At 39.1% G+C, this 14,061-nt stretch overlaps 1 protein-coding gene across 2 annotated transcripts; it reads left to right on the forward strand.

The window, feature by feature from the left end:
- Positions 1-293: 293 nt before the first annotated feature.
- LYRM7 (LYR motif containing 7) lies at positions 294-13,826 on the forward strand. 2 transcript variants are annotated; one of them, XM_072359917.1, is made up of 5 exons: positions 294-360; positions 2,243-2,315; positions 3,330-3,400; positions 4,996-5,077; positions 8,191-13,826. In XM_072359917.1, exons 1-5 carry the CDS (start codon positions 313-315, stop codon positions 8,265-8,267), a joined length of 351 nt encoding a protein of 116 aa, XP_072216018.1. In that variant the 5' UTR covers positions 294-312; the 3' UTR covers positions 8,268-13,826. The 2 variants fall into 2 exon arrangements, with proteins under 2 accessions (XP_072216018.1, XP_072216017.1); XM_072359916.1 differs by lacking the exon at positions 294-360 and adding an exon at positions 1,076-1,598 and having other exon boundaries at positions 8,191-8,718.
- Positions 13,827-14,061: the final 235 nt, after the last annotated feature.

Consider the following 14,061-nt stretch of genomic DNA (forward strand, 5'->3'; position numbering starts at 1 on the left):
CTTCAACATTTTTTGTCTCACCGGGTATGTCATATATTGTTTTGAAAGTAATAAAGCCTTTTCACAGCATTGCAGTTAAAGTAAATAAATAAATAAAAGCAACAGTAAAAAGATGATTACATTTTAAATCCTCGTGCTCCCCTTGGCTAACATAGGCCCAGGGGGAGCGGCCTCTGTTCGATCGTGGCCCTCAGCTGAAGCGGAGCGAACGCTGCCCGGCACCCGAGAGGCGGCTCGTTGAACTCGGCCGGGCGGCTTTGGAGGCTGCACCCGTCTGAGCCGTGCGGGGGGGCGGAGCCGGAAGTTCCGAGCATGCCTTCCGCCTCCCGCATATCGGTCGCCATGGCGAGCCGCGGGAGGGTGAGAGCAGTGCGCATGCGTGAGGGGGAGAGGGCTTCCGCGGTCGGGACTAGCTGGTCCCGCTGGGTGAAGGCCTGTCCGCATTCAGGCCTAACGGATCGGGTTTCTCTGGTCCTCGGGGGCTGCCTCGAGTCAACTGGAGCCTGAGCCGAACGGGGAAAGGACGAAGGCGGCCCGCGCGGGGTCGTCCAGTCGGGGTCGTCGCCGTCCCTTCCCCGTTCGGCCCGTACCCGCCTGAGCCTCCGGGAGGGGGGCCGACGTCGAGGAGAGGGGAAGTGTTGCCCCTGCCTGCCGGCGAGGCGGGGGCTGTCTGTCGTGCTGTGCTCGGTGCCGCTAACGTGGCTCGTCGGTTATGGAAGTGTAAACAGTAACGGCACACATAATGTACTTGTTGGATTTTTGCTAGTATTTCATTGGAAGTTACATGAGAAATGTTGATCAGAGCGTTTCTGACTCAAAGCTGTTAGTAATGTTGATAGTGCAATTTGCGAGGATGGTTTAAACATTATAGAACATATACTTTAAAAAATGCTATTCAAATGGTGTAGGCGGATTTACTGAAGTAGATTTATAGGACAAGAAATGCGCTTGCTGGCTGCTAATGTCATTTGTCGGTCTGTTTTCCACAGTTACAGCCACCTGGGGAATGGTTCATGAACAGCACAGGTCTATGCTGGCTGTGAATTATTGAGAACATGGAAAGTGAGTGGGAGTTAGCAGAGTCCCCCTCTTCCATATGTCTGTACACATGGTTTAACTCATTGTCAATTTCTATACGAAGTCTTGTAAAAGAAGAGGTTTTAGCATAAGCATACCACTGGCTTTTAAGTTGTGGGTAGTGTATTGGTCTGCCTTATGGCACAAAGATGTATATTGCAGCAGTATATCCTCAGCAACAGGGTACTTGATAGTGAGTTCACTGCGGTGAAGTGAGATTGCAATTTGTTGGTGTTTGTAAGTTGTCCCTTAATAGCACTAAAGCTGTGGTAATGTTGTATTACAGAACTAGTGGTTAAACTGGTGGAAGGTTCTTACTGCTTACAGCTTTTCTCTCGTCGTCTGTCCTTTGTGCGTTTATATCTCAGGATGAATTATGTTGAGCCAAGTGAGCAGCACAGCAGAGGGATCAGGAAAATGGCTTGATGTCTGGTGCAAGTAGTAGCATTTGTAGAAGCATGCTGTTACATTCTCTGCCACTGAGGGACAGAATGCAGCATTTTTTCCAGGGCCCTGTCAGGGTATGTTTACTGGCCACTCTCCCATCATTGGCCTTTTGCCACCAAAGCTTAGGTTTGCTTATTGCTCCTGCTCAAAGATAAAGAGAGTGCTAATGAAGAAGATAGGTGTTTCTCATTTACAAGTGTGTCTCTCCTCTTTTTCCTTCTGAGAAATTTGTTGAATTGTGAGAGTACTGAGAACTGTGCCTTTCTGAAGAGCCTAAGCATACTAGAAAGTACTAGAAAGAACTTCAGATGATGCCCCCTTGATAATCTCTCTGGACCTGAAGTCAGGATATTTGCACAGTTACTCAGGTTCTCTTGTTCCTGACTTATACTGGCATAATAGATGTGCTTACATGAAAGTGTTTTCAGGATTACAACCCATTAGGTCAAATGATTATTCAGAAGTGTACTGCTGGTCCTCTCCAGTATTTCAGGTTGATCTGAAATCTGTTTAGGATTTTTTCTTAAATCTGCTCTGGCTGCAAGCTAACTGATCAGGAATCGAGGTATTTTACCTCTGATATTGATTTCATACTAAGTGTTGTACTAAATGGAAGTGCTGTGAAAGATCAACTAAAGCACTTTCAATCAGAGCATAGTTGTTTTAACTAAGAATCTTCCTTACAAGCTCACTAGTTCTATTCATCTTGTATTTACAGGCTTTGAGGCTATTTAAATTGTTACACAGAACTCGGCAAGAAGTTTTTAAGAATGATGCAAGAGCCCTTGAAGGTAAGATTGGCTTTTGTGTGAGGGGTGCAGGTTACATGCGAAAATAAGATTAATTCTTAGTGCTGTCATTGCTGTGTTCATTAGAGCTACTTTTTAATGTTATGGGGAGGGAGCTGTACCAATGCTGTCTTTTTGTTAAGATTGTGAAAGTGGCAAAGAGAGCTAAAAATACTACCTTTTCCAGAGAAGGTGGTGTCAGTTCCGCAGCTCTAGTTTGTATTTTACTGTTCTAATACTTACATAAAAATGAGGGGGTATGTGATGCAAGAGCCAAAATGCTAGGTAAGGAGATGGGCTGACAGTAATTTCAGTAGTGATCATGCTGTCTCATCCATGTTTTTTCATGAGAAATAGCTAACTGAATTTGTAAAATCAGTAATAGAATGACATGGATGAGAAGGGACCTTGAAGATCATCTGGTTCCCCACTGCTGTGGGTAGGGTTGCCAGCTGCTAGATTGGGCTGCCCTGCAACCCATCAAGCCTGACTTTGAACACCTCCAGGGAAGAAGCATCCACGGCTTCTCTGGACGGTGCCTCACTACTCTCTCAAGTATTTTTTCTTAACATCTAACCTAAGCCTCCCCTCGTCCAGCTTAAGACCATTCTCCCTTGTCCTGAAATTTTTTGCAGTGCTCTCTGTATGTCAGTTATTTTTAAAGCTGAGAAGGCTAGATGGACAGATCTGGAACTGTATCTTGTTTCTGTACCAGTAAACTCAAACTTTGACATCAGCTGAATACTCTTGAAATCTTGTATTTTTTAGAATGAGTGTGCCAAGAAGGGGTTGAGATATATATATATATATACGTATGTATATTTATGCATTACTTATACATATATATATTTATATATATAAGGTAGATATGTAGCCAAAGGAGCATAGACATAAGCCAAGTTAAGAAGCAGACCTGAAGTAGATATCACAGCCTTATCATCATGAGCTTAGTTGCAATCACGAAGACAAGATACTAATGTTCCGTTCACATTTTATTTACTTTGCTTACTTTATTAGCTGCAAGACAAAAGATAAATGAAGAATTCAAAAATAACCAAAGTGAGACATCTGAAGAGAAAATAAATGAGGTATTTCTTGTTTTCATGATATTTAAGGTTGGGTTTTGTTTGTTTTTTCTCTTTGAGTATAAAGAGTGCCTTTTACTTAAAAAATCCTCACAGATACTTATTGAATCATTGTAAGAGATGGTTCTGGAAAGACTTTCTTATGGATCTGTGTTTATAAATATATTGATGTTAATATCCTGTCATAGAATTTTGCACATAAGAAAAATACTTAAGGAGACGACTTCTAGTAGTTCATTTTGATAATTTTGAAGCATATATTCTTGGCAGAAAAAGCTGTTCTGCTATTTTTCATGTAATTTTGTGTTCCTGTTCTCCTCATAATTTATATTTGAACTTGGTGTACTTGAATTATCTGATTAGTTTATTGGATAACAAAGATATGAAAGTTTTAAATAATCTGCAGATTATTATTAATTGGCATTGTGTATGCAGTCTATCTGCTAATGGGTGTTCTGGGTATTTCGCATTCGAAAGAGGAAGGGTACAGAGAAATTTTTTGTGCCCAAATCCTCAGCTCCAACTCTTAGATTGCAAAAATCCTCTCCTGCTGATATACGTTGCTTCCTGGTGCAGGCAGGGGGTCTCATTTGTGCAATTTAACTTATTTTTGACAAAGATACCATGCAAACAAGTATGAGGCTTCTGGTAATTACTTAGCAATATATGCAAGGGTTACTCTGTTTATCCTCTTAATGTGGAAGGGAATTGTGAGCCTTTTGCCAATTAGGCTGTGCGAGTCTTTAGATAGTATCTGTTCCTCTACCTCCTTTGATAAACCTCAGTATTCTTGTTGTTTTTGGCCCCTATTTTTTGCACTTTGTTTCAAAAAAAGGAATGTTAGAGGAGATAGCTTGCCCTTTTTGTGGTTGTAAGTCAAACTGTTATTGAGACATTCATTCAGTGATGTATGTTATCACTGAAATGGCCCATGAAGCTGTCACATTAAGTCCCCAGTGAATGGAAATGGGAACCATCTCTCCCATATTCAAGGAAGGGAGAAAGGAAGACCCAGGAAGCTGCAGACCAGTGAGCTTCATGTCTGTGCCTGGGAAGATCATGGAGCAGATCCTTCTGGATGTGATCTGAGACAGCCAGCATGGCTTCACCGTGGCTTCACTGTTAGGTGGATAATTGGTTGGATGGCTGTAGCCAGAGGGTTGTTGTCAGTGGCTGTATGACGAGGTGAAGGCCAGTCACAAGTGGTGTCCCCCAAAGATCTGTCTTGGAACTAGTGCTTTTCAACATCTTTATCAGTGACACAGATGATGGGATTGAGTGCACCCACAGTAAGTTTGGTGTGGTAAATATAGTTACTTGTTTTGGTAATTGCATTCTACCATATTCCTTTGCTGTTTTAATCAGATGCATAGATTTTATGCTGATATACTCTTTTCAGCAAAAGGTTTGATATGCTGTAGCTATTTTATCAACTGTGATCTCTAAAAGTAAAGCTATGTAGAGATAGTAAATAGCTTACTGAATAACAGACCTGACTGCCTTTGGGCACTGAATACCTCTCAAATGTGGGGAAAAAAATAGTAATAATAAAAAAAAGGTGCTATTTAAGCTACTGTTTGTTTGTTTCTCTTTATTAGCTTCTGAAAATAGCTTCAGATGTTGAAGTGATTCTCAGAACTTCTGTTATTCAGGCAGTTCACACAGATTCCGACAAAATATGTGAGTAGAGCTGCATGCTTAAGGACATTTTTAAATGTTGCATTTCAGTAAATAAATAGAGAACCTGAAAACTAAGCAGAAGAATAGAGAGGGCACAGCTCTGCCTGTTGTTCATTTTTCTGCCTTTACCTCTAATTTAATCATGTAATGATTTCAAACATACAAAACATACAAATTTTCTATTCTTTCTTTTTCTTTTTTCTTTTCTTTTTTTTTTTTTTTTCTTTTTTTCTTTTTTTCATTTTGTGCAGTGGGAACTATTAGAAGGGAAGCTCAAACTAGCTTCAGTGTCCTCAGTGTAAAAAAGAAGTTATACTTGGTACCCTAACCATTAGCTTGCATGTACAGGCTAACCAGTCTGTGTATTAATGAATTAGCCACAATATCTGCAGGTCTTGCTATACCATATAGGTAGAAGTTGCCTGAGAAGAATTAACAAATGCAATGTGTATGCTGCCTGTCCAACTGCTTTTTCTTTGAAGTGCTGTTTTCCATCCAAAACCTCGTTTTGACTGTTGAAGTTCCAGGTGGTGCCTTGGAATATTTGCTACAGGGTGACAACTTTGATACACAGCCTGTCAGATTCTGAAATCTTAGCCTCCTGGTTTGGAAATTTTCTTGTAGGTAGAGAATAAGTTCATCTTGCAGCCTGGTGGTAGGATATAGAAGGAGTCTTCAGCTGCATACATCATTTCCTTTCACTTCTGCTTAGTGGAGTCTGTAAATCTTCAGATATACTTTCAGGCTTGGATTTGGTAAAGCATTTAACATTAGAACAGCCATAATGACTGAGGCCAGAGACTTGTCTAGACTGCATTGGCTCTATTGTATAGAGATTCTAGACAGATGGCAGTAGAAGAGTAGGAACAGAGGAAATGTGCTTTGCTATCTTCCATCTGTTTACACTTGGCAACACTTCCTGAGGCAGGGGTAGTTTCTATTTTAGTTACCCTCAGTGAGTTTCTTCTGTGTTTCCTCCCATCATCCGCTCACATTTCTTGCATTCAGGTACTTTTTGACAGAGAATTTAGTATGATTTATAAAATAATAATTTGCTGTGGACTTAATTGTCAGTCACTACCCATTTTTTGCCAAGCTGCTCTTGAGTTTTTAAAACTTCCATTGCCTCTGTTTTGCTTTCTTCATTTATGGTAAAGCTTCTCTCTGAATAAGCAGCTGAATGTCTGTGATCATTCTGTTGATTTTTTTTTCCTATGCTCTTTTCAGTTCTACTGTATGTCTCCAGATGAGGGCATCAGAGCTAGGTGGAGTCATCAGACTATGGGCAAACCAGGAGTTTTTGGCTGCTGTGTGCATACATGTATTTATTTTTACAAACTTACCTTGCATTCATTAAAATAATTTAGATAATCATAGTAATTAAAGCACTTAGTTATGTTGCATGGAAGAGGAGAGAAAAAGGAGAAGCTAAGCAAAATGTTACAGAGGCTTATTGCTGCAGATTTGTCTTGAAATGAGGTACTGTTAGAATCTTTTTAGTACGTTTTTTTCTATTTTAACTGACAATGTATGATTTAGCTACATCTGCTCTTACTTCTCTGCAGTCCTGTCTCTTGAGTCTTAGACAGTGAGAAGAAATATTGGTATGGAGACCTTTTTCCCCAATTAGATGAAATTATTCTATGTTGTCTTAACTCTAGAACCAGTGAACAGGGACATATTATTCTTTGTAAAGAGAATCCTGGACTACTGTGTATAGTTATGTTTGGATTCACCAGTAAATTATTTTAGAAAATGAAGTTAGACTGAGCTTTCCTTGCTAAGGAGAAAACATTTTCATTTTGGAGTTTGTTAGTCATAATAAACATTTTTCTTATATTTTTTTTCTTTTTTGCATACTAATTTGGTATGAGTTACGTTACTCAACAGTAACAAATGTCTCTTACTTTATTCATTTCCCCTTTCTTTCAAATTAAACTTGTGCAAGTAAAACTTAAACTCTAGTAATGCTCCATACACTCATTATGTTTTGATTGTTTTTATTTGCTGTGTGTACTGTGTATGCTCAAAACTTAGCTTTAAAATTCTTTCATCTGTATCTGTTTGTACTTGATATTTTTCAGTATTTTGATCTTTTTGTAAATTCTGCCCTTTGCATTTCTATTTCATATATCTGTTCCAGGTTTGTACTGGTGTGACTTGTCATACGCTTAATTATCAGTCTTTTCTCTATAAGAGAAATGGAATTGAAATTTTATTTCAAGATCTCAGAAAGTTGTTAAATGCATTGCTGCCAGTCCACAGAGGCAGAAGTAACATAACCTCAGGGAAATCAGTTTTCTTTCTTGTAGTCTGTGGAATATGAGTGTACTCTGGACCAGATGTTTGTTTTTACACTTACAGATACACATGCATTTTTGTAGGTTTGATATAATTTTAGCAGCTGTCTGACTTGGTCCAAGTGTTTGTGTTTTAGTTTGTTCTGCTTGAGCAAATCTGGCATGACACTGCCCTTTCCCCTAGTGAGGGAGGGACAGGTTGATTTCTGAAGAGCTAGATGCAAGATTTTATTAAGGAACAGATTAAAGTGACACATAATAAGGCAGACCCCAATATAATGCTGTTCTGTGAGGACACAGCAGTCATAATTTTCAATTGATGCTTTCTTTTTCTGTTGGCATTTAAAGCACGTAACAAGATGAATATTATACAGATTAGATTTCAGGAGGTTGGAGTGGAAGGCTGTACCAAATTTAATATTAAATTTTGGGAACTGTTGAAGTAAACATAATCTGACTCAGGAGCATTAAAATTACTGTTCTCTCTTGTGCTAAAAGTTACTGTAATTCTTTACCATTTTTTTAATGAATTACTAATACCATTAAAATATTTTCAATGTTCTTAAAAGCAAAAAAGTCAAAAATGTTCTTCCAACGGGAGGTATAATCATAAAAGCAATATAATGTTGTATTGCATTGTTAACGCGATGCTGCTTATTTGCTTACCATAAGTTTAGATTTTTGTTTGACTGACCTGATTTTTTGTTTTTAAATGTAAAACAATTTTATCATTTTAGTAGTATTTGCTGTAGGATGATATTCTTAATAGTTTGGGGTTTTTTTTGTTTTTTTTGTTTTTTTTTTCTTTTACAGTACTCATACCCAGGAAGGATTTGCTACAAGACAATTTTCCTTACTTGGATAAACCAACAAAAAAGCATGAATCCTGAGAAGACTATGCTCTTCTCCCCCAGTAGGTTAAAACCTGGTAATGAGAACTCTGGAAACAGTAGTAGGTACCTGTCTTAATTGTTTTTTAAATTTTCATTTTAATGCCAAGAAAATGTGAACTGAAAGCAGTTCTGTTTGCTATGATATCACCGTGGGCTTCTTTTGAGGAAGGTAGTACTATTTCCACAGAAACTCAAGGGATGCAATTTCCATGGAAAAGAAAATGTGTACATTTATGCACTGCTGAGTTGTGTTACTTCAGAGAGAAGTATCAGATACAGATTGTTTCCTAGCAGTCTGGAATTCTGAGGAACTAAATGCAAGTGAACTGCGGCTTTTAATCCTGATAATGTTACATTATATACTCCTTTAAAATAACCGAAAACCGTGTTGTAAAACTTACCAATAAATTTATGTTTCACATCAAAAGGCTGGAATTATTAAGTCATTATTAACTCTACACTAAACTATCGTAATGTTTGAGAATGTTCTTTAGGCATGTCTGAATAAACTATTCAGGTGTTACAGAAAGGCAAGCGTGCGCAGTGTTTGTCTGTTCGTGCCTTTGAGTGGAGCAAGATTGACAGGGTTTGAGTTCATAAATGACAATGATACAAGAAAGCTGGAGGATATTGTTAATTGTTTTAGATGACAGGGATTACGTTTTTTGGTTTGTTTTTTTTTTTTTTTTAAATCTTGTGACTATGCTGAGATATTTTCCAAAGAAAAGAGGCTTTTTTCTTAGTTGCAGTGGTTCTCATTTCCTGAGGTTGAGTTTATGGTGAGTTTTACTAAGCCAGTACCACTTCCTTCTCACTGAATTTATCATACCCTTTGGTTCACTTCTGTTTTAATTGGAGCCTAACTGCTGTGGTACGTACACAGAATTGTCTGATAAATCAGTACCAGGCACCATGCTAGGATCTAAGCATGTGGTACCAGCGAGGAAGGATTCCCTTTTAGGTCCAAATTACTTCTATTAAGCACTAAAAATGCTTGTGACTCATGCATTGTCTGACATTAGTTGTGACTGTGTAAAACAAAAAAATAGCGCTTGAGTCCAGTCTTCTACTCACAGGTTGAGACAACGGGCAAATTTGAAAACTGTTGCCTTCAGCTGCCATGATCATGGTAGTCAGCAATAAATACATTGTCTTTGTAGCAGTAATGCTAAGTTATGGCTTGAAACAGCGATTGATCACCTGGTAAGAAGGCAGGGTCAATGCAAGGGAGCTCAGGTGTATGCAGTGCAGGATCCACCTCTTTCCAGACCTCATTTAAGGGTTGGCAGTGGAGGTGAGGGTGTCTCCCTGGTGATCCCTGCATACCTGAGGCCTTCTGAAGGTAAGCAGCTTCTTTCCTATTCTTCTGTGCCCACTGCTATTGCATTTGAATGAATCTTTGCTGGCCCATAGCCTGGGATCTTGCTGTTCTGCTGTCATTGTTACAATTTCCATCACACTGCATTCACTAACTCTATTTCTGTTTCACTGACATTTCCTACTGACACAGCTAGAAGTTAGCAAGTGATCGGAGACAGAATGAAATGCTTGCAGTTCTTGCTGTTCTGTTGTAGCCTGTATGCTCTACTACCAAAAAAAATGTCTTGGACGGGAGCAGATGCATTGTTCTAAGCCTTTTGTGTCATTCGATTCCCAAAGAAGATTGCTTCTGATTTTTCCATTTGTTTTGCACCTTGGCTTTTTTTCTTAAAGAGCGTAAGAGAGGGGTAGGCCAGGTTGAGAGCACAGGAGGTAGTTGAAGAGAAAACAAAAGAGAATATGACCTTATGCAAAGTGACAAATTTTTAGCAGAAATTGCTTGGTAGTGGTCTGGCAAGAGTGACAGATTGCACAACCTTTAAGTTGTTGGTCACCTCGCATACTGTAATTAGGAGTGAATTCATCTCCTCTGTAGTTGTGGCTTTTGGCTCTAGGAATAGTGTATAAGTAATACTTAAATTGATTTCATAAATCTGTGAGGCTCGAGAAGTCTTTACTCTTTCAGTGATTATGTAAAGCTATGTTGTCTGTTACTGTGCATAATACGTACTGAAAAACTGAGTGATGCTTAACAGTAGATGGCAGTGTTTTGGGACAATGTTTGAAAAAACTGCTGTGGATAAACCATTTGCATGTGACTATATTTAGTGTTGTTGCGCTGCTATGCGTTAATTAACTTTTTGTCTTGTACTTCCCGTGATCTGCTGAGTTCTTGAGCATTTTTTCAGGTAACATAAGATAACAAACCTATGACCTCTTCAGTGACTGAATCTAGCATTAGTTTTTTTTAGAGGTCAATGCTAGTTGAAGGTGCTGGGCTAAACAGAATACTGCATGGTATCGCCATTCCTAGTTGTATCATACTGAACCTGTAAATAAAGTAATCGAGCTTCAAGTACTGGCAGTTCTTTACACTTTCCTCACAAAAGAGGAAAAAAAAATACTGCCAATAAAAAACTAGAAGTAAAGGCTGACCAACTTACTGAAAGAACTGAGTCCCTGTTCTTCTTTGCCCTAGCTAACTTTTTCCAACCTACTTGCAGCAGTGTATTCTGACGCCCTGAAGTTCAGTGGGCAATCAAACTTAGACTGTCAGTTTTGCTGGAGATTGCACAAAGTATAAATAGCAATCTGAATTCAGCATTACGGCTGGTATTTTACAGCTACAACGGTCTGACACTTTGATAACTGTAGTAGAAATTCAGTGATATTTGAGGGTAAGTATATGTTACTAGTATAGGGTATTGTAAGTATGTGAAGTGGGCATCCAGATCTTTTGAATTCTATTGGAAGACTGTGCTATAGAAGCTCTTATGAGCTTTTTTAAGGTCTTTTTTATTCTTATGACTTTTCTTCAGGAAGAGTAAATCTGGGGGGAAGAAAAGAGAGGGAGGACAGATCTTCATGCTTTGATAAATATTAGTAAGTTTAATTTATCTTTTTAACCAAATATTTCCATTTAGTTGGCATTGTGATAGTCTGGTTTGTGTCATACAACAGCATCTAGCTTCCATTTTACACTTTCATTTTTCTCACAGTACAAACACCATCTAACCTACCCAAAAGACTATAGTTTGAGCCCAGGATTAGTCAAGATTAAGAAACAGTCTGTGAAACCAGTGTTCGTAGGAGCTGGGTGGGAAGATGGCATTCTCTACATTGAACCATTAAAATGGAAAAAGTTCTACTGTTGTATCTGCTACTATAGTAGTTGCAGTCCATTTCTCTGAGGTCAGCAGTTTGATGCAAAGGTTGATTCAGCATGAACTGAGACTGTGGAAAAGCAGGTGATTTTTGAGAAGGTACATGTTTCTTTGGATTAACATCCATTCCTTTGGGTGTAATTTCAAAGGCAACATGAATAGTGAGTTCTCTGCCATGGCATGGACATTATATTATAATGGGTCATTGGGGAAGGAATTTCCTGCATTAAAGCATAGTACTGAGAAAGGGGCAAAGAAGAAATTCTTTGGGAAAAGAAATTGCCTGCAATGTGAAAAACATGCCATTTTTTCCCCCCCTGGTCAATGTCATTTAATTAGGTGTGTAGCTTTCTTAGTAAATATTCTCTGAACATGGGTCTTAACTGTGGAAATAAAAGCAGACAGATGGTCTCTATGTACCCTGCTGAGCTGCATATTACAAGCTGGGGGATGGGCTGGCTCCTGTCAAAGCAGTAAATGAAATACAAATTGAATGAGCATGTCAACAAGGATGAGAGAATTAAAATTCATAGAAGGATGAGCAAATGGAATGAAAGAATACCAAGAACAGCCTTTGCATTACTGAAACAAAGATGCTGATATACTAAATGGTTCTCAAAGCAATTTAGCATTATAAATTGTCCCATTTTCATTTTTTGATTCTAGTATGCAGTGCAGACTAAAGGGGAAAATGTTATACCTGGACTGAAGGGATTCAGCAAATGAATAGAGAAATAGTAAAGGCAAATAATTTGTTTAATTTACATTTAATTATATTTTGATGCAGCCATAGTTAGGGCTTTGACATGACCAGAAGGTAACTTCTTTGAAATGAAAACACAGGATATTTTCTTGAAGGAAAAACAAAACTGAACAAAAACAAAACCCAAAACACAACAATAACATATAATTTGGAAGAAACTAAGAGCAGACATGGGAAGAGAACACTGAAAGGAGACATCCACCATGGGCAGATAATGGCAAGGCTAGGCAGAATCTGTGGAGAGTAGCCAGCTTGGAAACTATGAAGAGGCTGAGCAAGTTGGTAGCCCTGGAAAGTAGTTGTAGGATCTGGTCTATAGGTTGTATGGCACTTCCTCTGACAAGTCAACAGATCTGAGATCCAGGATAAAGGTCTGCAGGAAAGGTAAGGGTCTGGTCCTTGGAGTAATGTTGAGGTCAGGTACTTTTTGCTGTGTGAGTCTAAGATGGATGTAATAACATTGTTAGGGAAACTGTGTGTTCCAGTTTTGTTTTGTATAGTTTTGTTTTCTGGTTTAACTCATTTTGTACAAAGAACTGGATCCTGTTTTGATCCTCTCTTGTAATCCTCATTTTTAGTATCCTCATCACTGAAATAAGGAGGAGCTAGTAAATAACCATAACATCTTTACTGGTGACATAGATGATGGGATTGGGTGCACTCTCAGCAAGTTTGCTGATGACACTACACTGACCGGTGCGCTTGATACAGCAGAGGGAAGAAATGCTATCTAGGTGGACCTTGATAAACTCAAAGGTTGGGCCATTGTGAACTTAATGAAGTTCAAAAAAGCAAAGTGCAAGGTTTTGCACTTTGGTCAGAGTAATCCCAGATTGGCATAGAGACTGGGTGAATTACTCCTCAAGAGTAGCCTTGCTGAGAAGAACTGAGTGGTCCTAGTAGATGAAAAACTTAACATGAGCCAGCAGTGTGCTCTTGCAGCTCAGAAGGCCAATGGTATCCTGGTTTCAGCTGGAAGAATGGTGGCCAGCAGGGAGGGGCAGGTGATTATCCACCTCTACTCCACCCTTGTGAGACCCCATCTGGAGTACTGTGTCCAAGTTTGGATCCCCCAACACAGGAAAGATATAAAGTTCTTGGAGAGGGGCCATGAAGATGGTTTAAGGGCTGAAGGAACTGTGCTTGTTCAGCCTGGAGAAGAGAAGGTTAAGAGAAAACCTCACTGTAGCCTTCCAGTATTTAAACGGAGTTTATAAACATGAGGGAAATCAATGTTTTACAGAGGTAGATAGTTAAAGGACAATGGGAATGGTTTTAAACTAAAGGTGGGGAGATTTAGCTTACACGTCAGGGGGAATTTTCTCACTGAGAGAGTAGTGAGGTGCAGGAACAGGTTGCTCAGAGAGGTTGTGGATGCCCCATCCCTGGCGTTTAAAGTCACTTTGGATGGGGCCTGGCCTAGTACTTGATCTAGCATCTGGCAACTGCGCCTGTATTGTGGGGTTGGAACTTGATGACCCTTGGCGTCCCTTCCTACCCAGGCCATTCTATGATTCTACAAGTCTGGCACCTACATATGGAACACAAACTCCCCTTATGCAAAGTAAGTCTTGTTTAAAGCAATATTGTCATCTTGCCAAATGTTAGCTATGACAAAGTTGTTTTCAGTAACTTTTTTTTAATAGTAAAATGGCAGCGTTTTATACCTGGAATAGCAGGTTATAGCAGTGCTGAAGCATACACCTATGGGGATCCAATACTGTTCTAATTTTTTCTGATACTCACAGCAGGTATGTTTTAGAAATAACTCATTGAAACTGATTCAGTGTGATATGGAGCAGTATGACAATTCTCTGCTGAATCA

The sequence above is a fragment of the Excalfactoria chinensis genome, chromosome Z (genome assembly GCF_039878825.1).
Source record: "Excalfactoria chinensis isolate bCotChi1 chromosome Z, bCotChi1.hap2, whole genome shotgun sequence".
NCBI lineage: Eukaryota > Metazoa > Chordata > Aves > Galliformes > Phasianidae > Excalfactoria > Excalfactoria chinensis.